The sequence below is a fragment of the Adelges cooleyi genome, unplaced genomic scaffold, assembly GCF_023614345.1.
Source record: "Adelges cooleyi isolate 19-005CV unplaced genomic scaffold, UGA_ACOO_1.1 ACOO_flye_CR_arks_rails_tigmint_CR_PRNA_31, whole genome shotgun sequence".
Classification (NCBI taxonomy): Eukaryota; Metazoa; Arthropoda; class Insecta; order Hemiptera; family Adelgidae; genus Adelges; species Adelges cooleyi.
The window spans coordinates 1,366,540-1,391,253 of record NW_026095981.1 but is presented as its reverse complement, the minus strand read 5'-3'; the positions used below and the strand labels follow the sequence as shown (position 1 = coordinate 1,391,253).

The window sequence follows — 24,714 nt, the reverse complement described above, 5'->3', positions numbered from 1 at the left end:
AAAAACTTAAATAATGGATTAATATAATATGTAGTATTTCTTTAATTAAAAATGTTAAGGTAAACATAAGCAATAAACATTTATTCTCTTTCAATACACCTCTTAAATATTACAGTTTAATTACTCTTTTACATTTTATTTTGTAATAATCTCCTAAATATTATTATTTGATGAAATAAACTAATAAAACCATTTTAGTGAGTTAGTAGATCAAAAAAACCTTCACGTGTTTTAGTTTCGATGATCGTTTTAGAACTTTTATAAAATTGCTTTATATTGTAAATGTGGTCTTAGGAATTGGCTCTTCAAATGATGAAATTGACATACAGTAGAAAAACTTTCCTGGGGTTATTTTTTCAAACTGTAATAATTCAACTCAACGATGTGAAAATCTAAAGCCTTAAACCAGAAAGTCAGACGATATATATCTGCCACCAGATATATTTCAAGCCCAAGTAAAATGTAAAAGAGACGTACTACCGCAATATTACCAAACGTTTTCGGCGGTAGTCAAAATTTAAATGGTCAGTAGCCAACCATCAACAAAATAAAGAGAAGAAAAAATAATCCAACGTTGTTTAAAGATATTTCCAAGATGGATAATTCAATAGAAAATAACAAAACAATTTATTCTTAAATCTATTAATATTATTATTAAAATTTGATTTATTCTATTTCTGTTTATTAAATTAATATTGTTTATAAAATAGTTATTTTTAATACATTTTTACTTTATACGTCTTCTCTGACTTTAAAGTTACCTAAGAAATCAAATTATACTGTCTCAATTTTTGGTACTAAAAAAATTAATAGAAAAAAAATATATGTTGAGACCATTTGGGAAAGGGACAAATATACAGTTTTGCTGTGTAAAAAATCCACCCATGTTTACTTTTGTAATTGTAATTTACAAAATATGTTTATGACTTAATCTGATGATTTCTAGGTAAAATTATGGAAATTGTAACGGATCCTAGACAACCGGAACCACAACCTGAAAACCAAAACAGATTTCAAACGGATGTATAATTATTAATAACGGAACTAAACCCAAGTATACATTGTAATTTAATGCATAGCAATGATAATTGTTTATGTATAAATAATAATAATGTACAACGAAATTTAATTTTTTTTTTTTTAACAAGAACCAACTATGGATATAATAAAATAATGTCGATAACACTGTTTATAATTTCACAACTAAAAAAACCTTAACTTATTTATTATATTTAACATAATACATTTATTCATAACTGTAAGAATTTGAAACACGGAAACAGAAATTATATATTAAATTGACAAAAATCTTACTCAAACCGAGTAAACGCAATTTCATTGTCAGAGTGAGCATGACGCGATATGTCTGTTCTCGACCAAAGTTACAACCAACACAAGCCGCATTTGACGCAATCGTGCAAGTGTTTGTGCATTATCAGAGAGTTTTTGCTCAAACAGGCCTTTTGGCATATATCACATGTATAGAGCTTCTCATCAAAATGCACTTGTTTGTGGGATACCAAAGTGGATTTCAACGAAAAAGATTTTTGGCACACATCGCATTTGTAGGGCTTTTCGCCCGTGTGTATGCGTCTGTGAGCCACGAGATGCGTTTTCGACCAAACAGGCATAGAGCAAATGTCACATTTGTATTGATACTTACCAGCATGCCTGAGTTTGTGTACCTCCAAATAAGGTTTTGATGTAAAAGACCTCGAACACACGTCACATGTATAGGGTTTCTTACCGGTGTGCACATGTTCATGTTGCATCAGTAAAAGTTTAATCGAAAAAGACTTCAAACAAAGACTACATGTGTAAGGCTTCTCACCGGTGTGCACACGTTCATGTATTACAAGACTGGATTTTACCGTAAAAGACTTCGAGCACAAGCTACACGTATAAGGTTTCTCTCCGGTGTGTATTCGTTCGTGTAGTATAAGACCATAGCGTGTTGAAAAACACTTAAAGCATATGTCACATTTGTTAGCTTTTGTTTTTCCATTTGAATGCAAGCGTTCGTGTCGTACCAGATTGGACTTTGTTGAAAAAGACCTCAAACACAGGGTACACGTGTAAGGTTTCTCACCGGTATGCACGCGTTCATGTAGTACAAGATTGGATTTGGTTGTAAAAGACTTCAAACACAATGCACACTCATGGAGTAGTCTGCTGTTTTTTCTCTTGATCCTTCCCCTCTTCAGGGTAGGAGTTTTACTTTTCGGTAAATTTTGTTTTCCTTTTTGGAGTGTATTTTTAACAACTGGATTTATGTTATGAGATACTTCAAAGTGACGAATTATTTGCTTTCTGGCGTTAAAAGATTTTTGGCACATGTTGCACACAAACGACTGTGCTTCGTTTAAAACTTTGTCGGTTGATTTTGTTGGAATATGAATATTTTCAAGCGATTCTTTCTGGTAATTTCCATTTGTTTCAATTGGCATAATAACCTCGTCTATCGGTGCATTAATACTACAACAAAAAATGCTTGTATTAAAAAAAAAAAACTATTCAATTAAAATAATTGTAATAATTACACATAAATAACACAAATAATTATTATTATTTAACTAATTAAAACTTCCATTGTTTATTTAATAAAAATTTATTTAGTGTTAAAATTACATATTTACACAATCATTTTTTATTTGTTATTTAAGGTTCATTCTCGATAAATTTTCCTAGAACCCAAAGCATTTTAAAACAGGGATTATATATTTTTTTTGAATTTGTACGTCTAACGTTATTTAAAGTCCGATAAAGAATCAAAGTGCAATATTAGTTACAAAAGAAATTGCCAATTCAAAACTAATTTCATTACCTGTAAGGTTTTTCATAGATTTTATCACGAGCAACGTTCTGAGCTAAAGTCGAACTGCTACTGTTATATGACTTGTGAAAATCATATGGCTTTGTATTGTTTGTATAATCATCAATATGTTCCGAACTCAACATTACAATTTCTTCGACTTCTATTACAGTATTGAACCAATATTTATCGTATTTCATTACTTTGACTTCAATAATTTTCTTTTCAGTCTCACTAAACAATAAAACAAGAACAGTGCATATTTTAATTAGAGAAACTACAAAGTCAAACCATGATATGTTAAAGACAGTCAATGGTCAAGGTTCAATTTTAAAACTTTTAACAGGTGGCCATTACTCCTCCTAAACTGTCACCTGCCAGGAGGAACAAACTGCTATTTGCCGAGACTCAAAACTGGGACCGTGCGACACTACCGCTTTAAATCACTAACCCACGTGCCTTTCATTATATGAAAGAATGCAAACCTATTGAGATTGGTTCATAATCTGCAAACAGTGAAGCCGGAAAGTTAACATGTTTTTAGAAATTAAAATAACTGTGATATTAAAAAAAAAATGAATTGCAAACTACAAATGAGTCACCTTGTATACCTTACGATAAAATTAAATATCAACAAAAAATACAGTAAGTAAATATGAACAGGTAACAATATTTAAATGTAAAATTATTATAATTCTTGTAATATGATTTAATAAAAAATTAACATAGGATAGAGCCAAATAATAAGAACTGAAAAAAATTAAGAACAATTTTTGTTAATAATCTATGAAATATTATAAACTTACAAACATGATTGTGAAATATCATCTTTGTTTTCTTGCTTTATGATCAGTTCATTTAACGGTTTAATACTCTCATCTAAATATAAAATATAATTACTATTTATTCTAATTGATTATAATTAACTATTATTCTAATCAGTCAAAGGCTAAATACATTAAGATCTAAGGCCATTATTATAAATTATAATATATTGATAATAAAAAAAAGTTAGGTCTGATTTAGATTGATTGGTCTAAAAAAGACAAGATAGGTATTATTTTGTTAAAAAAATATAATTTTTAAGCTCTACTATGATAAAATAATAACAAAAATTGGATATTTTCTTATAGGATCATTTTCAGTATACCCCGCCTGCTTTTGAATAAAAGGGCTAATTTTTTTTTTTTTTATATAACTACAATCAACATTGAAACTTAATTTAATAATATTGTGGATTTAAAACATACATGTGTATACATGTATTGTTTACTTACCTTCATCTAGCTTGAGTTTAATTTTTGTTTCATAGCTCGTTTTAATTTCACTATAAATAAAATAATAATTTAACCAGTACCTAGTTAAAAATTAAAACAATATCTCTAAATTAAAATATATCAAAATATATAGCTCTTGTTTAAGATTGTTGTGGGATTTACAAATTATTACAGCTATTTAAGTCCCAATAAGGAATATACGCTTCAAAAGTTACAATTGTTTGTATATGTACCCATATTATTTTAAACTACTCAGTTTTTCTCAATTATTTTTAAAATATGTTTCTTAAAAATCAAATTACCTGTATTTATTTTTCTTGGCATTTTTTTTAGGACAGTCCTGGGCTTTCAAATTACAATTGTAAGAATTTTCAATGTAATGGGGCTTTATATCATTTGAATAGTCTATGTTAGTATAATCCTCCACTATTTCTATCATAGAACTATAGAAACAATATTTAGTTTCATCTTCTTCTATTTTAATTGTTGGCACTTTCTCCATGTTTTCGTTGGTACTACAACAGCGTTTTAAAGTTTCGTTAGTTTTTTTTAACTAAGTTGTAATTTTAGTAAAAATGTATAAACGAAAAAAATAATCTTACCAAACTAGGTTGTCTAACTTATTTTCCCAATAATCGTTCAAATATGTTTACGATACAATTAATGTTTGTTCAGTGGGCAATACTATTGCATGGTACTGTTTACTTGATGTACATTTCCGTGTTTGAGAAACATGTTTTTTTTTTTTTTTGAGATTTTAAAAAGTTTTAAGTTTGGCATGCAGTCCGTTGCACTCTTTTTGATAAACCCAATACACAGCACTGACGATTTCCAATAACATTGAAGTATTTAATTATTAAACAACATAAAGATACGTCAATAAATTAACTTAATGGTTCGTAAATCTCGTTAAAATTAAAATAATTAACAAGATCGTTAGATATGAATTATCAAAACATGTGATACTAGTATCAAAGATAGTAGTTGGGCGAGCAACACTTTAACCAAAAACCATAAAAAGCCCATAGACAATTGTCCCAACCTCTAATAATCATTTTCACCAGTATAATATTTTCCTACTGCTCATGACGGTTGGGTGATCAAACGTAGCCGTAGGTTATACACTTATGAAATGCCTTTATGTACAAATTATACATTTTACCAAATAAATATTTTACTTTCTTCCTGCATGTGTACCATAGACTTATATGGGAAATTAAGAATTTGATGTTAATGTTTTGTATTTGTTTTATTGATGATATTGATTTTGATTAAACGATAAATACATTAATCAGTCTAATTTGCTGCATTTAATCAATAATCATGATAATAGTTATTATTATTATTTAAATAAATTAACTTTGCTAACAAATCAATAGTGAAATATTAACCAGTTTTGAACGCAACTATTGTAAAATACATACCTATACCTTTTAATTATTATAACACAGTGCTCGATCAAAGATAAATAATTGCTGACTACGGTACAGTAGCACACAAGAACGTAATATTATAAATTTTGAATTGCAACACAATATTGAGTAAAAAAAAACACAGGTATCAAATTAATCAACCATTAAATAATATAAATAAATAAAAACTAAAATTAAGTTAGGAAAAAATAACAACATAAAATACTGAATATCTTTACAATATTAATGAATCAAAAATCTTCATATTTTACAGGAGGTTACTAATTGCAAATTGTAAAATTGTAGGCCTTCCGACACGTGCACCGAAGTTGGCGTACATAATAGTAGTAGTTTTTGAGAAACAGTTTCATACTGGACACAGTATCTTGCACACTGGTGAAAAGCCATACAAATGCGATAAAAAACTTAGAAAACTAAGACACACATATAAATGACAGCAATTTTTTTTCAATTGTGTTCAATATTTTCTGTTCTGACTAAATTGTCTAACGCTTCATTGTTAAATTTAACTTTATCTTGACATTCAGGAATTTAATTTTTTTTACTTCGTCCAATTTTTCTGATATTGTCTCAAATTGTTTTTGTTGTTTCATTCTGAGCGTTTTTATGAAATCTTAATGTTACAATTTGCTTAATTTCTCTGTTGTTTTCTTTTCTAGTAACATTAAAATAGACAATACCAGTATTTAAAAATTAATCAAATTATTTATGATTTTATGAATTATTGGTATATATGGTTATAATTGGAGTTTATTTATTGATCCATAACAAAAGTTAATATTTTTGGCAAAAAAGGGTGTAAGATATTGACATGGAGTTTCTATTATAAAAACTTTATTATTGCAATTGGGTTTTTATTTTTGAAAAAAAAAAAAATTTAATTTTGATTTGATTTTTTCTTTAATAATAACACTGTACAACTAGCTGTTAAATTTATAATAAAGGCTATATAAAAAAAAAAAAAAAAACTACAACAAATTATTACTTAGTTTGGTCATTGCAACATAAACCATAATATATAGAGAGAAACAATTTATAATAAAAGTTTGGATTTGGCCGTAAAAGACTTCGAGCACAAGCTACACGTATAAGGGTTTTCTCCAATGTGTATTCGTTCGTGTAGAATAGGACCATAGCGCGTTGAAATACACTTAGTGCATGTCAAATTTGTAGGCTTTTGTTTTTTCGTTAAAGTGCATGCGTTTGTATTGTACCAGATTGGACTTTGTTGAAAAAGACTCCAAACACAATGCACATTCATGGAGTAGTCTGCCGTTTTTTCCCTTGATCCCTTCCCTCTTCCGGTTAGGATTTTTACTTTTCGGTAAATTTTGTTTTCCTTTTTGGAGTGTATTATTTCCATTTGTTTCAATTGGCATAATCGCCGCATCGCTCGGTTTATTAACACTGCAACAAACAATGTTTTTATTAAAAATAGAACTAATAATTTATCATATATTTAACCTTCCAGCAGAAGCGCTGTTGTAAACAATACATTTGTAGCTGTAATTTTTTTGCATACTTGTATATTGTTTTTATTAATTTTATTTTATTACAGCCTACTATTAAATTAAGGTTTAAGATACAGTAAATGCAAAAAAATAAAAGATAATTTTACAATACGTACAAAAAATGTATATGAAACTATCTGAACTAATTGTGTGCACAGCGGCAGGCAAAAATTAAATAAACCATTCACTGTTCTATTTTGAATTACAGAGTTCCAAATAGGACAAACTTACGAAATAATAGTACATATATTTAAAAGTAATATTTAGTGTCTTTGGTCAGTTGGTCGTCCAACAACATATTTTGTTCCATTTGTACCTCAGTCTCAAACCATCAAAATTTGTAAGTCTACTTCGGAGTGAATTTTTGTCTCATTGTTCGTTTCAGAGAAACTAAAAAAAAAAGAACGCATATTATAATTGAATAATTTGGAAAATAAAATTACTTTAGTATGAAACTACTATTGCCAAGGCCAGAGACCAAAATCAATATATCAAAAACTAGCTTGTATATCACACATAATTTTAGTTCTAAGTAGAACATTATTTTAGAATAAGATAAAATATTATTTTAAATAAAGTTTGTTAACTTTCTAAACAGTATTAGAAAATTAAATTTAATGTATCATACTTTGAGATTGTTTCTACAAATAATTTGCTTTCAAGTACCACATACTAAACTAATAACAAAGATAGAATAGAATTAATAAAATTTAACTGAAAAAAATAAGAAAGGTTTTTGCAAATTACAATATTATAAACTTACAAACTGAATTGTGGGATGTCATCTTTTGTATCTTCATTTTCTTGTTTTATGATTACACCTTTTACCAGTTTATTGCCAATATCTAAACATAAATTACAATAGTTATTCTTGCAAACTGAATATATTGAACATTAAAATTTTGTTTTAGCTGTTATAACAGTTGCGATTGGATACCCATACGTACATTTTAACAGATTTGCTTACCTTTGTTTTGCTTGACTTCGACTTTTGTCGCATTCCTCGTTTGAATATCACTAAAAAAAAAATACAACAATCTATCCATGAAAGCAGACAACGGCTTATAATCTTCTCCAATATATTATATTATTATGTTATATTATGGAATAATAATAACAATCGTCTGTTTGATTTTCTTCTATTTTAATTGTCGGAATTTTCGTCATTTTATTTATACTAAAAATCAAAATAAAATTTAATTAGAAAAACTACAACATACAAGATAATTTCTGTACTTTATAAACTTTATCTTACTTTAAAGAACACTGCTGTGAGAATTGGTCCATATTGTTTTCGTTTTATGATCACACGTCGTTTCCGTTTGCCTGCCTGCTCTGGAATGATAAAAATTACTAATCAATAAATGTCTTAGACGGATGTATATTATGATTCCATAGGTAATTTTATTATGGTAATGTTGTTGGACGGTATAAAACATATTTGTAATATTTTCATAGTTAAGTCAACATTTAAATTTAGTGTTTTTCAAGTGAGTAGGCTTTTTGTTTTTTAAATTAGAAATTAAGAAGAATTGTGTGTTGTTACCATTATACTTAACTTACATATATAATTTTTTATTAGTTTAGTTAATTTGTTATTTATCGTTTACTTGTACTTATTTATTTATTTATTTATTTTTTTAAATCTTATTAATCATATTATTATTGTTAGTTTGGTGTAAAGGCAAAATGTTCACGGTAAAATTGTAATGTCTGCTTTGTTTAACATATATCTCAGTCCAGCTAAATAATAATTATTTTTATTTTAGATTTTATAACTAACTACTAAAATTTACAATTTTAGAGTTCAAGCCGCTCAGCTAAATTATAATTATTTTTTATTTTATACCCAACTTCTACAATTCACTACGTAAATCTATTAATTAACTCTGTGTAATTAGTACAAACCTTGAATATTAAAAAATGATGGCAATACAGTAGGCTTCAACCGTTTATTGTTGCGATACGCAGACGGCAGATGTAGGTAGCAAAATGAAGGGAACATACACAGATAGTTGGGAGTCACCCTATCAAACCATTCCACTTAGTATTCAAGCCATTCGTTTACTCTAAATAACAACAAAATTTCTTATTTATAGAATAAAACACAAGCATAATTAATGAACATCTAAAAATTAATATACATTTCAGTATTTTACAAACCAGAGTTTCTCTTGGTGTTTGACACGTTCTTATTCTTATCGTGTCCGGTCCTGGACTTTATTGATATTAATTGTAGCCTAAATACATTAAAGACATTAAAATAAAATATAAATGTGTTTAGAAAAAGAAAAATTGTAATTTAAATATTTTGCTTAAAACCGGTGCTGAAATGTTTGACACTTTTTAACAACCCAATACACAGCACAGGCAGTTCGGCATAGTCCAGATAAATATAACATTACCTAATAGTTTCAACTTTGATTTATTTAAATTTTAGTTAGTTTATTAGTTTCGTCAGTGTAGATTTGTCTATGGTAGATGGCAATTTAAACAATCCAGAAATATTTGATAATAGAAGGCGTAATGGGGTGAACCGGGGGCAGTTCTTCCAAAAAATGATAAGAGATAAGAGTTCTTCCAAAAGATAACACAATTTTTATTTTATCAGCGTGACCAACCCCATAACACAAAAATATAAAATCACATTCTATCAGTCTGCCAATTCTATCAGAATAAAAGTAACTAAAATATAACTAACGTTTATCAGAGTTAACTGTTATCTCTAGAACCAAACGGCAATAATTCAAATGATATTATACCTATTTATATGTTAAATGTATAGATACAACTTACACGGTGACTTTTAAACAATTGATTAAAATTATGTTAAAATTTGTAGACTAAGGTATCTATTTTTATTTTAACACATATCCTAATACTTACTTAATAATTTATAAAAAATATATTATTTGAGTAAAAATTCTTTTGATTAATTTTGAATATTTAACTCAACTAATTTAACATGACGTTTTCTCTGCGTTTTCGTTAGATTGATAAAATATAAATATTTTTTAGATTTATTTAAAGGATTCGAATACAATTAAGGTTCTTTAGCCTATATATTTTAACTTGTAAAAAACAACGGTCGATAATTGTTTCCCCACTATTGAAAGTTATTTACATACTTTATTCATATTTTTTTATTGGTAATAATAGAAATAATAAGATAAAAACAGAACAACAGACAGACATATTGTAGAAGTATTAAATGCCTGTAAATGATAAGCTGAAAACTCGTTTAAGCGGTTTTTATTAAACAGTATATATTGTATCGATTTATATTAGTATTAGTTAGTTTTCTTTGGTCATAGTATGTAAAACGTTCATACTTTTTAACATTATTTTATATATATAAAATAAAATTGTATGATATTAATTATTTTCAGGTGTTATCAGTTACATACACTGTTGTGTATAATTAAACAAGTAACATGTTCTGATTAGTTATTAACACCTTTTGTCAGTTTGTGTTTAAAAAATACTACACAAGGTTTAACTTTGTGTAGTATTTTTTAAACACAACATAACGATGGATAATCTGTTCTTGCGTTAGTGTCTTTTGTGACTGGTAAAAAAGCTGAGAGTTATTTTAAGGAATCATTTAAAGTGATTACAAAAGAAAGTAGGTACACTGTGATTTTTTCATTGTGGTTAATTTATTTTAAATAAATGTTACAACTGTGTTCGGTTACAGCTTGTAGGTAACAACATGTTTTCCATTTGCCGTGGTCGAAGGAGGTCCTAAAAAAAAATAAACAGATAAATTAAACTTTTAATGAAGACAATTATTTGTATTGGTTTTTGTGCCACATCATCATTTTAGTACATATTTTAGGATTTTTTTTCATTTGTACCATATTTTACATTATATATGTACACTTTGTTTATCCAAAAGTACTAATAAAACAATGGCAATATTAAGAATATTAAATAAATATAGAGATTATACTTCTTTATACAGAATAAAATAAATACATTTTTTTTATACATGAACAAACACGTTAAGAACTTCCATAGAATAATTAAAAGAATATGCAGGTTTATGACGTCTATTTGTTGACTAGATTTTTAAAAATAAAAATAATATCATATTATAAACAACTTTTTTTCACTATTTCGCTAGATAAATATAGTAAATTACTACTAAAAAAAAAATCATATTTCCAAGCACATTTAGAGTTACTGACTAAATAACATAACACATTTACTAAGAACTCTCTTTTCCGTTGACAACAATAATATTGCTGATTAAATAATTAAATTGTCATATTATGAATGGTTTGAATTTCGTCTTAGTTTATTTAATTTTTAGTTAATTCGGTTTTTGTATTAAATAAGTTATACATTTTGTTGCAAAAGAGGAAACGTAGTTAAATGAGATACATTCTTAATAAAGCACTAACAATATTAATTGTCAGTTTACTTATTTATATATTTTATAACGTAAAAACTATACTACTGAAATATAAAAACTATGTTATCATAACAACAAAGCAAATTACTAGTGTTGAACAAAATAAATTGAAGCAGTTTATACATTGCAGACACAATGCGAAACGTTCTCTATATTTATTTCAGTACATTTTTGTGTCTCGATCCAATGAAATAATATTTGTTTTTTTTTTACAGTTACTAACAGTTCTAGATAACAGCTCGATCAGAATATAAAATAAAATGTTCAGTACTTGTTTCTTTAAAAATGACAAAATTAAAAAAAAATCCATAAGTTCCACTAGGTTATAAGACATACACGTGCCTATGAATCCGCTTGTAGTGTGGATAGATACTCTTAAATTTTTATCTAATAATAGCGAGCTGTCGGCTGACGGACGAAAGGCTAGCCTTCGCTTATGTCCGAAGCACTCACGAATGAATATATAGTTACGTGAGTGCTTCGGAAATAAACCGTAGGCTCACCTGGACTCCACTTTGATAATTTTGTACTGAACTTCATTGATGTGAGTATGGATGCGGCAAAGATTTTTCAGTTGTAACTTATACATAATTTTTACAGTTTACTCTAATATATCTTATCTTATCTCCTATCTCTCACGGAATCACTTTCATCACTTTTATTATACCTATCTTTAACTCATTTCATAATATATTTTACTTACTTCATTAAAATATCCTCCATTAACTTTTCCCTTATCCGACTGACTCGGTATCCTTGACCAAATACCTATTAAAACAAATTACCACAATCAATTAGTTACATTATATCACTTCTAATTTTATTTTTTTTTTAAACAAATTAAATTACATTCCGAAAAGAAAAAGAGCTTAAAAACTAATAAATTACAGAACACAAAATGTTAATTAAATACTTCATTATTGAAATAATAATTGTTTTTTTTTTTGCAATTACTAACAGTGCTAGATAACAGCTCGATCAGAATATACAATAAAATGTTCAGTACTTGTGTCTTAAAAAATAACAAAAAAAAAAGGGTGCTGTTGGTTGACGGACGAAAGCCAGCCTTCGCTTATGTCCGAAGCACTCACGAATGAATATATAGTTACGTGAGTGCTTCGGAAATAAACCGTAGGCTCACCTGGACTCCACTTTGATAATTTTGTACTGAAATAGGTGTGTGTGACACCTGGTATCCCGTTGGTCATTTTGTTGAAAAAGGCTTTAAGCACACACCACACTGGTAGGGCTTATCATATATATATGTAGCTAAAACATAACCTACCAATGTGATTTGTGTTTGAAGTTTTTTTCACAAAAACGCATATGATTAGTTTTGCTGATTGTTCGATTTTTGGACAGCAATTTATTTTTATTTAAAGTCTGTTTGATTTTCCAGCTGATACATTATGTGATTTTCGATGAAATCTAAACGTTTTAATTTGTGTCAAAATATTATGTTAACATATGCAAAAAATAATTAAAACATAAAATATAAAACTAATCAAACTAATAAATTACAAAACACAAAATGTTAATTAAATACTTCATTATTGAAATAATAATTGTTTTTTTTTTTGCAGTTACTAACAGTGCTAGATAACAGCTCGATCAGAATATACAATAAAATGTTCAGTACTTGTGTCTTAAAAAATAACAAAAAAAAAAGGGTGCTGTTGGTTGACGGACGAAAGCCAGCCTTCGCTTATGTCCGAAGCACTCACGAATGAATATATAGTTACGTGAGTGCTTCGGAAATAAACCGTAGGCTCACCTGGACTCCACTTTGATAATTTTGTACTGAACTTCATTGATGTGAGTATGGATGCGGCAAAGATTTTTCAGTTGTAACTTATACATAATTTTTACAGTTTACTCTAATATATCTTATCTTATCTCCTATCTCTCACGGAATCACTTTCATCACTTTTATTATACCTATCTTTAACTCATTTCATAATATATTTTACTTACTTCATTAAAATATCCTCCATTAACTTTTCCCTTATCCGACTGACTCGGTATCCTTGACCAAATACCTATTAAAACAAATTACCACAATCAATTAGTTACATTATATCACTTCTGATTTTATTTTTTTTATTAAACAAATTAAATTACATTCCGAAAAGAAAAAGAACTTAAAAACTAATAAATTACAGAACACAAAATGTTAATTAAATACTTCATTATTGAAATAATAATTGTTTTTTTTTTTGCAATTACTAACAGTGCTAGATAACAGCTCGATCAGAATATACAATAAAATGTTCAGTACTTGTGTCTTAAAAAATAACAAAAAAAAAAAGGGTGCTGTTGGTTGACGGACGAAAGCCAGCCTTCGCTTATGTCCGAAGCACTCACGAATGAATATATAGTTACGTGAGTGCTTCGGAAATAAACCGTAGGCTCACCTGGACTCCACTTTGATAATTTTGTACTGAAATAGGTGTGTGTGACACCTGGTATCCCGTTGGTCATTTTGTTGAAAAAGGCTTTAAGCACACACCACACTGGTAGGGCTTATCATATATATATGTAGCTAAAACATAACCTACCAATGTGATTTGTGTTTGAAGTTTTTTTCACAAAAACGCATATGATTAGTTTTGCTGATTGTTCGATTTTTGGACAGCAATTTATTTTTATTTCAAGTCTGTTTGATTTTCCAGCTGATACATTATGTGATTTTCGATGAAATCTAAACGTTTTAATTTGTGTCAAAATATTATGTTAACATATGCAAAAAATAATTAAAACATAAAATATAAAACTAATCAAACTAATAAATTACAAAACACAAAATGTTAATTAAATACTTCATTATTGAAATAATAATTGTTTTTTTTTTTGCAATTACTAACAGTGCTAGATAACAGCTCGATCAGAATATACAATAAAATGTTCAGTACTTGTGTCTTAAAAAATAACAAAAAAAAGGGTGCTGTTGGTTGACGGACGAAAGGCTAGCCTTCGCTTATGTCCGAAGCACTCACGAATGAATATATAGTTACGTGATTGCTTCGGAAATAAGCTGTAGGCTCACCTGGACTCCACTTTGATAATTTTGTACTGAACTTCATTGATGTGAGTTTGGATGCGGCAAAGATTTTTCAGTTGTAACTTATACATAATTTTTACAGTTTACTCTTATATATCTTATCTTATCTCCCATCTCCCACGGAATCACTTTCATCAATTTTATTATGCCTATCTTTAACTCATTTCATAATATATTTTACTTACTTCATTAAAATATCCTCCATTAACTTTTCCCTTATCCGACTGACTCGGTATCCTTGACCAAATACCTATTAAAACAAATTACCACAATCAATTAGTTACATTATATCACTTCTGATTTTATTTTTTTATTAAACAAATTAAATTACATTCCGAAAAGAAAAAGAGCTTAAAATCGTAAAAACCCTGTAAAAATAAAAACCTTATGATATATTACTCGGTAAAATTATTTAAAAATTACATAAAAAAATACATAATAAATATAAAATTCATTAATACAAACTATATAATGATAATTTATAGCTAAATAATGTTTGCCACTATTTCCCCCTCCCCAAAAAACTTTCTGTATTGTAGTTAAATTAGAATATGAATTTTTCATTGTATTTTAAATCATATAAAAAAAATTTCAAATTTAAGATTTCTTTCGTAACAAAATCTGAAAATTACTTTTGCTGTATACAACGGGCTTATGTTGATGACGCATGTTTTTTATTAATAAATAACCATTATAAATGAACTGAATTATATTACCTCTGTTTAAAATTTAATTTCTTAAAGATATTTTTTTGTTTTCCAACAATTATAAAATATCGAAACATAAATTAACTCGTTTAAAAATCATTTGGATTTAGAAGACGACATTAACTGAAAATGAACTAGTTAAAACTAAACAAGCATGGTTGGAATATAGATTGAAGCGACAATTTTTGCGGAAATTTCATATTCAACTGAACCACAATTAAAAGACCAAGATTTTTTATCCTATTGACCAGTGTACTGAAGTTTATATGTTTTGAAGTAAGAGTTTTGAGAAAATTACTAAGCATACATCGCACTGGTAGTACTTATCAAATATTACCTACCAATGCGCTGTATGCTTAAAGAATTTTTCTCAAAAACTACATCTCATTAGGCCATTAAATGTGCGATACCAGTTGATCCTTTCGCCGAAAAAGACTTTAAGCACATTCCACATATGTAGGCGTGTGTGAAGGTTGCTATTTTTTTCACGCATTTTATTTAACCTTTCATTATATATGATGATAGGTAAATATTATATTATAAATATAAAAAAACTATATTTATTACAATCTCATTGAAAAAGATATGATTAATCAGCTCAATAACTAATTTAAAATATGTATCTTAACAGTAACACAAAGCAATATCGTGACCACAAGTATAATTCTCACAACAGTCTTAGGTTAGGTACATAATAAGCTGTACAAAATTTACAACCAATATAAAATATTGAATAATAAATAGAAAACAAGTTTACTTTTTTACGGACGGAAAGCCAGTAAAATTATTTAAACATTTTTTGATCAATTGAATACTAATTTTAGATACTAAAAATATAAAAATCATTATTACATACTACATAATTATATTTTATAGCTAAATAATGTTGGCCACTATTTTTTTTAAATTGTTTTGTCCCCAAAAACGTTCTGCATTTATAGTTAAATAAGAATGTGAATTTTTGGTTCACGGTATTTTTCCCGAAATGGAAAAAAAAGCGCGATATCAACAAAATTGTACATTACACCTTAAATTGCTGATTTATTATCGTACAGCAGGTCACCGAGTATTTTTGCATCGCTCGATACGCTCGCTCTGCTAAACTAAAAATATCCTAGGTTTGCAGGCTAAAGTCTAGGAGGAGATCAAAGGTTTAAAGTAAAATCGGTTTAAAGCGCGCAATAGTGTTTGGTAAAATTTAAGCAATAAATATGTTCATTACATGTATCGGGTTACCGACTTTCGGGAAAAAAGTCATTCAGGAATTTCGATTCGGGAAAAAGGTCGGAATTTTTCTTTGTACTTAAGATCATATAAAATAATTGAGCATTGAAGGTTTCTTTCACAACAAAATTTGAAAATTACTCTTGCCGTATACACGACGGAGTTATGTTGATGACGCATATTTGTTATTAATAAATAAACATTAAAATTAACTAAATTGTATTATCTATGATTAGAATAAAAAAATCGCAAGACTCTTAACTATTTATTGAGATGAAACAACCGAAAAGTGTTTTATTAACTACTTTAATAATATACCGCTGTTATTTGAGTAAAACTATTTAAAAATTTTCAAACATTTCGAAAGAGTTTCGAATAAATTTTAGATACAAACTAAATAATTTTGTTGCGTCTGTTAGCCAAAGGAAATAAAACAAGTTTTTTCAGTTAATTCTGTAATATAATATAATGTATTGTCATATTATAATTTTATTGTTAAATTAAACAATGCCAGCACACGATAAAAGTTTTGTAAGATAGTAATATTAATTAGACAAAACGTTTTTGTGTCCGTTACACGAAATATTATCCAGGCAGTGTAATTTTTAATTATTTCATAATGTGTAAAATATTTGTTTGGAATTTTGTGAAATGGACAGATTTGCTGTCCATTGTATACATTTAAAAACTCTATATTATATGATATGATCGAAAATGCAGATTTATACAGATTCGATTAAAATACTAAATCTTTCAGACTATTTAAATATGAGACTAGACTAGTTCCTAATGCTCTGCAATATTAGCCGGCAACGGCAGCACAAAAAATTAACATCTGCAAATATTGTGAAAAATATAAATATGCTCACTGTAGTTAAACGGATTATAATTTTTTCTGTATAATGTTTACATAGTATATCATATATTATTATTGTTATTATTAGAATAATATTCTGTCTGTGGGTTAACGGATTATAACTTTTACATAGTATATAATATTTTATTTGAAAAAAAAGTTAAGATTCTTTTGCAAAATATGTTATGTTTTGTTAGAAAGTTAAAAATATTTGCTCGCTACCTGCTCTCGCCAAGATTTCCTAATTACATCTACATTCATCATTTTAATCCATAATACAAGATAATTAAATCTCTATACATTGGTAAACAAGTATTTAAAAAATTATACATTTTTAATTATATTTTTCGACCAATTTTATTTTGTTTTTATTATTACAAAACATAAAAAGAAAATAGTAACAACATATTTGTATTATTATTTAGTTAATAATAAATACAACATCTTAAATGGACGATTTTAAAATGTTTGATTTAGCCCTCATTAAATGTACCTATTTAATGTAATATAAAAATATTTATATGTATGTATTTTTAAATAATACATGCAATTCGTATTTTATAAATTACATTATCTCTGTTTGCTTTTTAAAATAAAAAAATCGTAGGCCTTAACTTTTTGTTGAGATAAGCTAAGGCTGAGATTAACTAAGACCAAAAAAATACTGTTTATTAACTACATTAATACATTTACCGCTGAAATTTGAGTAACAGTATTTAAATACTTATTTTTAACGAACAAATAAAATACCACTATAATTGTATAGTTAAAGCGCATGAAATAAAAAGAATAACAATCAAATTGTGTATAAGTTTTAAAATCTAATAAAGAAAAAAGTTATTTCATCTGTCAAATCCTCGTTACCCAAGCCGTATAAAAATATACAAAATAAAAAACTTTAAAATAAACCCATAGCCAGTCATTTTTAACGTCATAGCTTACAGTATACAAATTTTAATTAAAATACAATATTTAAATAAGAAATATTTTTAACCGATATTGACAAAACTAGATTTTTAGGAGTTGTTATCTTTAAAGAATTATTTTGAAAATTTAACGACAGCCTATGAACTTTATTTTGTTTTTAACCAATAAAATAAGACCCAAAAACTCCTTTTTAATTTTTTTAAAAATTATTTAAGTAATTTAAGATATGGAAAATAAACATTTAAAAAAAAAAATTTAATATTCAATTTTTATTTTTTATACTTAAATTAAATTTTTTTTTACAAAAGTCTAGTTATTTCCTTATATGATACCTAATAATTAATTAATTAATTTTGAGAATTATTTCCATTCTATTTTTGTGAACACTTTATATAATCGTTGAAATCAATTGTATATACAAAATTCCAATAAATAAAAAATTAATATACTCAATTTATTATTGGTAAAAAATTAAAATATAATCTACGGATTTATAACGAAAACGGATTTCGAGTTCTATAACTGGATTTTAAACCACCGATTTTTTAAATTTCGGAAAATCTGGATTTCCAATCACTAATAAAATAAATATTTGAGCTTAAACTGTTGGTTATCGTTGGTTTTAAAATAATGTTTGAATGTTTATTTAAATAAAACAAATACATTTAAACTTGTACCATTTCGTCCAAGCACCGCGAGAATATACTTTAAAAATAAATTGTTTTTTCATTTTAATTACTTTGTTAAAATACAAATTTTCTGAGCACAAATTATAATCGGTTTACATAAAAACTAAGTGATTTTTTTGTAATCTGTATTCGCGTTTAAATTAAAAAAATGTGTTTTTTTTTTTTAATTGTAATAATGTAAAAATTGAAAAACTTACCATAGGCGACGGTAGTCGGTTTGTCTTCGAAAATGGCCGGCACGATCAAGTCGATTTGTGGTCTTTGTGCAGCGTGTGAGGATGTCCGCGATGAAATGAATTCAATGCGAACGCGTTCCTCGTCTTTTTATGGCCTCTGAAAGATGTAATGGCAATAAACGACATGGCGAGGGGACAGTCGACCCTTTTCAGAAGAAAAAACAACAACCAATGGGTACAGTTTTATTGTGAAACAGTAAACAAAGGGTCCATTGTGTGTTTCAGGTTTACACGAGGGGTGATATCGATGCAGCTGCTTCGTTGCCGAAATCCGAGTGTTGGCAAGCAGCACTGCGGGGTGGAAAATAAGAAAAATTATATTCATGGTAAAAAATGTACGATTTTTTTTTTTTAATAATCAGTTGAACCGTTAAAACCGGTATTCTTGTAGTCCTGTGTTTTCTACAAAAGAATATATTACGTGTGTGTAGTATTTCTATTCTGTTTAGGTTTCCCAAGTTGATAGCGCTCTGAAGCGTACTGAAAAAATAAAATAATTTGAATTTTGTAAAATAACATGGATCATTGTGTCTCCAATAAGACAAACTAGAAAATGGAAATTATTTTATGGGAAAATCAGTGTGAAAATCCTGTGTATTCCGTACGGTTGAAAGTTGTGTTTTATAAAATGAAAATCATCAAGTTTAATTACTACATTCAGGTCGACCATAGCATAAACACCTAAAATCAACTGAATTAATAATGAAGGGTTTTCACTTTGTGTTAATGTGAGAGCTTGCCTTCATTTCAAAATCAAAGGAACGCAATTACGCGCTTTTAATTACACAGACTTTTAAAATAATTAAATACTCGTACTTCTACAGCAGACATTTCGAAATTAACGAACGCCTAAACAAATTCAACTGCCTTTTAATAATTAAAAACACACCATTGCGTTTTTCTTGTTTAAAGTGATGTCGAACAGAATAACATGAGCTGAACATTCGCAGTTCATGCGACTACCACAAAATGTTTATAATAAGCAAAACTTAAAAAAAAAAAGAAACTAAAGAAAGTATTTTAAGTAAAATTGTCTAATATTTTACAACATTTTTGTACAGTAATAAAAAGAAAAACTACAAAATGTTAGTTATTTTCTAAGAAAACAAGTGTCTAACTCTACGATATCCTCTTAATTTTCGTTTCAATATCAAAAATAACCTATATAATATAGTTTTATGGCCAAAATTAATACCACAGCTGGTTGGGGCAAACTCTAAAAAATTGACTAGAATAAATTAACAGGTTGTTGAATTGTGACATCATATTGTATTTACAATTTACATTCATTAAAATATGGTTATTTGTAAGGTATGACCTACTGTTTATGTCCTGTATCAAATTTAAAATTTAACTTAAACAATATGAAATCTAAATCGTACTTCTTATTAAACTTAAAATATATATATTTTTTTGGATATATTATTATTATTTTAATGTGTAGTTACAACTTACAGCAGTTCAGTGATACTGCTAACTAAACACATTATTGTAAATTTTTGTACAGCGTTTAGCTACAATTGTTAATTTTACAAATTTGTCCGTTTAAAATAGAAATTGTAGATTTATAATGTCTTATTTTATCCGGTAATCGTTTAAATTGATAAAATATATACAATGTTTACAGGTAACCCAATTGTTTTAATTTAATTATTAAAAATAAAATATAAAACATGCAGGCAACAAGCGGGTAATCTAAACGGGTTGGAGGAAACCAACCCTTTCCGTGTATAAAAAAGGTAAATATCGCACGCAAATATCATTAATACTATTGCATAAACGTGTGAAATTTTGTTTACAATGTAATAATAAAAAAAGCATTTATTATCGGTAAATACCATAACTGCAAACTATAGAAGTCCTGAATACTTAACTGGTCATACAAAGTAATAAAACTGAATATCAATTAAACATAATATAAAAATAATAAATAATGAACAACCGTCATATCTTTTGCATAGTACATATTTTTAACAAACAAACAATAATAATATAACATAATATTGTCTTACGTTGACTTTGCAGCATTTCTTATGTCGATTTTATTTATTTAATTTGAGTTTGACAAATGTAGTCTGAACGTAGAGAATGTATCTACGTATATTAGTATCAACTTAAACAAAACAATCATTTTTGTTATAACAATAAATTATGTCGTTTTAGAAATGATGGATTCCATTTTAATTAAATAATATAATGTATTGTCATATAATGTCATTGTAGAATGAAACAATGCCAGCACAAGATAAAAGTTTTGTAAGATAGTAATATTAATTAGACAAAACGTTTTTGTGTCCGTTACACGAAATATTATCCAGGCAGTGTAATTTTGAATTATTTCATAATCTGTAAAATATTTGTTTGGAATTTTGTGAAATGGACAGATGTGCTGTCCATTGTATACATTTAAAAACTCTATATTATATGATATGATCGAGAATGCAGATTTATACAGATTCGATTAAAATACTAAATCTTTCAGACTATTTAAATATGAGACTAGACTAGTTCCTAATGCTCTGCAATATTAGCCGGCAACGGCAGCACAAAAAATTAACATCTGCAAATATTGTGAAAAATATAAATATGCTCACTGTAGTTAAACGGATTATAATTTTTTCTGTATAATGTTTACATAGTATATCATATATTATTATTGATATTATTAGAATAATATTCTGTCTGTGGGTTAACGGATTATAACTTTTACATAGTATATAATATTTTATTTGAAAAAAAAGTTAAGATTCTTTTGCATAATATGTTATGTTTTGTTAGAAAGATAAAAATATTTGTTCGCTACCTACTCTCGCCAAGATTTCCTAACTACATCTACATTCATCATTTTAATCCATAATACAAGATAATTATATCTCTATACATTGGTAAACAAGTATTTAAAAAATTATACATTTTTAATTATATTTTTCGACCAATTTGATTTTGTTTTTATTATTACCAAACATAAAAAGAAAATAGTAACAACATATTTGTATTATTATTTAGTTAATGTAGCTATATAGAGTAGGATATTTGTAAAAAATATTTGCATCTACCAATTTTTTTAATCCATAATACAAGATAATTAATTCTCTGTTTATTGGTAATTATATATTTAAATAAAGTATTCATTTTTAATAATATTTTTTAACCAATTTTATTTTGTACTTATTATTACATAGTATGGGAAGGAAACAGTAACAACATATTTGTATGATTAATTAGCTAATAATATAATCAACATCTTAAATGAACGATTTTAAAATGTTTGCTTTATGCTTTTACTAAATTTACTTTTTATACCCAGTCAATATAATATAAACATATTTATATGTATAAATTGATATTATATAATACATAAAATTCGTATTTTGTTTAAAATAATATGTATTCTCTATTACTTTGAATACTCGTCAACTGTACATTTATGCATGTGACAGTTATATTGATGGTTTCACATAGTGCGCGTTTCATGTAATACTATCAAAGGTTTAGGTAGATATTTTAGCCTATAAATAAAACAGTTAACCAAATTGCTCACAAGTATAAACTATCGACAAATGGAGGAAATTTAGCGTATCAGAAATGTATGAAATTGCGGTGTTTTTTATATTAACATGCTCAGAGAATCGTTTCACACTATCTACACGCGGAGTGAAAGACTATACGAAAAAGCTACTGTAGTAATTACCAACAAGGGGTAAGTCGGTATAAGAAAATGTACTGATATCAGAAATTTCTACTTTAGAACTTAGTCTTAAGCTCTAGATCGGTTTTTGAGTGTAATTGCGGGCGTATCGTGTGCACTTTCATTGTTGAATCATCATATAGACATAGTGTGGCAGTTATTGGGTCTGCAATTTTAATTTAATCGTCGGACGGTCCCAGACAATAGAACGGCAACAGCAGAACAACAGCTGGTTCGTGTGTAATGTAAAAAACCCTATTATATTTGATAATCACAATAGCCCATCGCCGTGTGTCCCCCAAATGGGGTGTGTGCGTGTGTGTGTTATAGGGCTGTTTTGAACGTACATAGTAACAATCCCGTCCTTTCGACAAAGACCCTCGTGAATATTACAAACGCGTGTGGAGGGTTGCCAAAAACGGATTTCAGTGCCGCCTTGTGTAAATCTTATATTATTACAATCACACGACAAAACAACAGCTGCATCGCAAAAGCTTGTACTCGGAACTATGTGATTCCAGCCAGGGTGTGTTTTCGTGCCTTCCTTCGAACAGATCGGAATATAATTAGGGGTAGCGACAAAAAAAAAAAAAAAACGGAATTCGTCAACGATTCGGGCGATAAAACGCCTTGAGAGCGATCCCTTGTTTGTTGAATAGAGCTGAAAATATGTCGAACCGCAGCTGTTTATTTCGTCGTCCTTATTTTTTTTTACACCGATACAACATTTAATGCGAACACACACAGACTGACAATAGAATAACATAGAGCCCGTACCCGTGGACGGTACGACCCTTTTGTGTTTTTATTTTGCCGCACAATGAGTTGTCCACGAAAACCGATACCGGCTGAATTCAGAGATTCGTGTTTTAGGTCTATTGAATACTTTCAAATACCTACCTGAGCGAAATATCTTTGGCGACATTGTTGAAATCTCCAAATACGTCCAGTCAATTTAAGTACCAACCTAAAAAATCTAACAATTTAGTATTCGGCATAGGATAAGAGAAAAGTGTTTTAAGTTTAAGCAGTAATATAATCAAAGAAACAATAAACTCATCATGTTTTACACGTCTGCGGATCCTAATTAATGTCATGGATGTTTATCGAAATCAGCATTTTCTACTTGATTACGAGCGCTTGATTTTTCACATTGTTACCTAACGCTTGTTCCAACGAGGTGGTCTGCCAAAGCAACAAAATTCTTAGAACATTTACATAGTTTTGTCTGACATAAGAATAAATGTATTTATTTTTATTTATATAGTTGTGTATAACACAGTTGACACACGGTGACGGCTACTGTTTTTTGGTTAACCTCAGAAATAGGAGGAAATACAATATATTTACAAAGTCGTAGTAAACGAACAGATTGATAACGATTTTAAATTAAAACGCTAAAATGTCTTAACACTTTTTGTTTACATATACAGGGTGATCCAACTAACGTAAGACACTCATTTATTCTGAAAGTATGAATATTTTGAGAATTTTTTAATTTTAGCTACATATTTAACTACATTTTTCAATATTTAGCAAAATGTTATCTTTGACCCTTATACGTTAAAGAATTACGAACTTCGTTTTTTCAAATGGGTACATATGTTTTAAATTCCATAAATATATAAACAGAACGTCTAAAAAAATATTAGTGTTTGAATTTTTAATTTTCATCCATTTGTTCGCTGTTTATGACTTTGTAATAATTTGAATTTTTGTCTATATTTCTTAATAATTTCATTCGATTCATCAAAGACAAGTAGTTTTATTACGTCGGTCATCACATAAAATATAATAATTTGATGTTAGCGCATTCCGTATTATAATCAGATATAATAAATAACCACCCATTATTAGACCAAAGGTAGGCTGTTAC

At 27.7% G+C, this 24,714-nt stretch overlaps 1 protein-coding gene and 1 long non-coding RNA gene across 6 annotated transcripts; both read right to left on the bottom strand.

Annotated features, from left to right (window-relative positions):
- Positions 1-1,118: 1,118 nt before the first annotated feature.
- On the bottom strand, positions 1,119-5,009 carry LOC126839877 (zinc finger protein 300-like). 4 transcript variants are annotated; one of them, XM_050575300.1, is made up of 6 exons: positions 4,692-5,009; positions 4,392-4,604; positions 4,090-4,169; positions 3,619-3,691; positions 2,825-3,046; positions 1,119-2,475 (listed from the first exon to the last, which is right to left on the bottom strand). In XM_050575300.1, the coding sequence occupies exons 2-6, from the start codon at positions 4,589-4,591 to the stop codon at positions 1,383-1,385; spliced, it is 1,668 nt and encodes a 555-aa protein (XP_050431257.1). In that variant the 5' UTR covers positions 4,592-4,604; positions 4,692-5,009; the 3' UTR covers positions 1,119-1,382. The 4 variants fall into 4 exon arrangements, with proteins under 4 accessions (XP_050431257.1, XP_050431259.1, XP_050431261.1 ...); XM_050575302.1 differs by having other exon boundaries at positions 1,120-2,475; positions 4,090-4,139; XM_050575304.1 differs by lacking the exons at positions 4,090-4,169; positions 4,692-5,009 and having other exon boundaries at positions 1,120-2,475; positions 4,392-4,467.
- A 1,487-nt stretch (positions 5,010-6,496) lies between these two features.
- LOC126839878 (uncharacterized) lies at positions 6,497-9,559 on the bottom strand. Of its 2 annotated transcripts, none has more exons than XR_007685986.1 (8): positions 9,439-9,559; positions 9,178-9,273; positions 8,942-9,102; positions 8,289-8,368; positions 8,001-8,210; positions 7,797-7,878; positions 7,265-7,423; positions 6,497-6,929 (listed from the first exon to the last, which is right to left on the bottom strand). It is a non-coding gene; the product is annotated as an uncharacterized LOC126839878 (long non-coding RNA). The 2 variants fall into 2 exon arrangements; XR_007685985.1 differs by having other exon boundaries at positions 9,197-9,273.
- Positions 9,560-24,714: the final 15,155 nt, after the last annotated feature.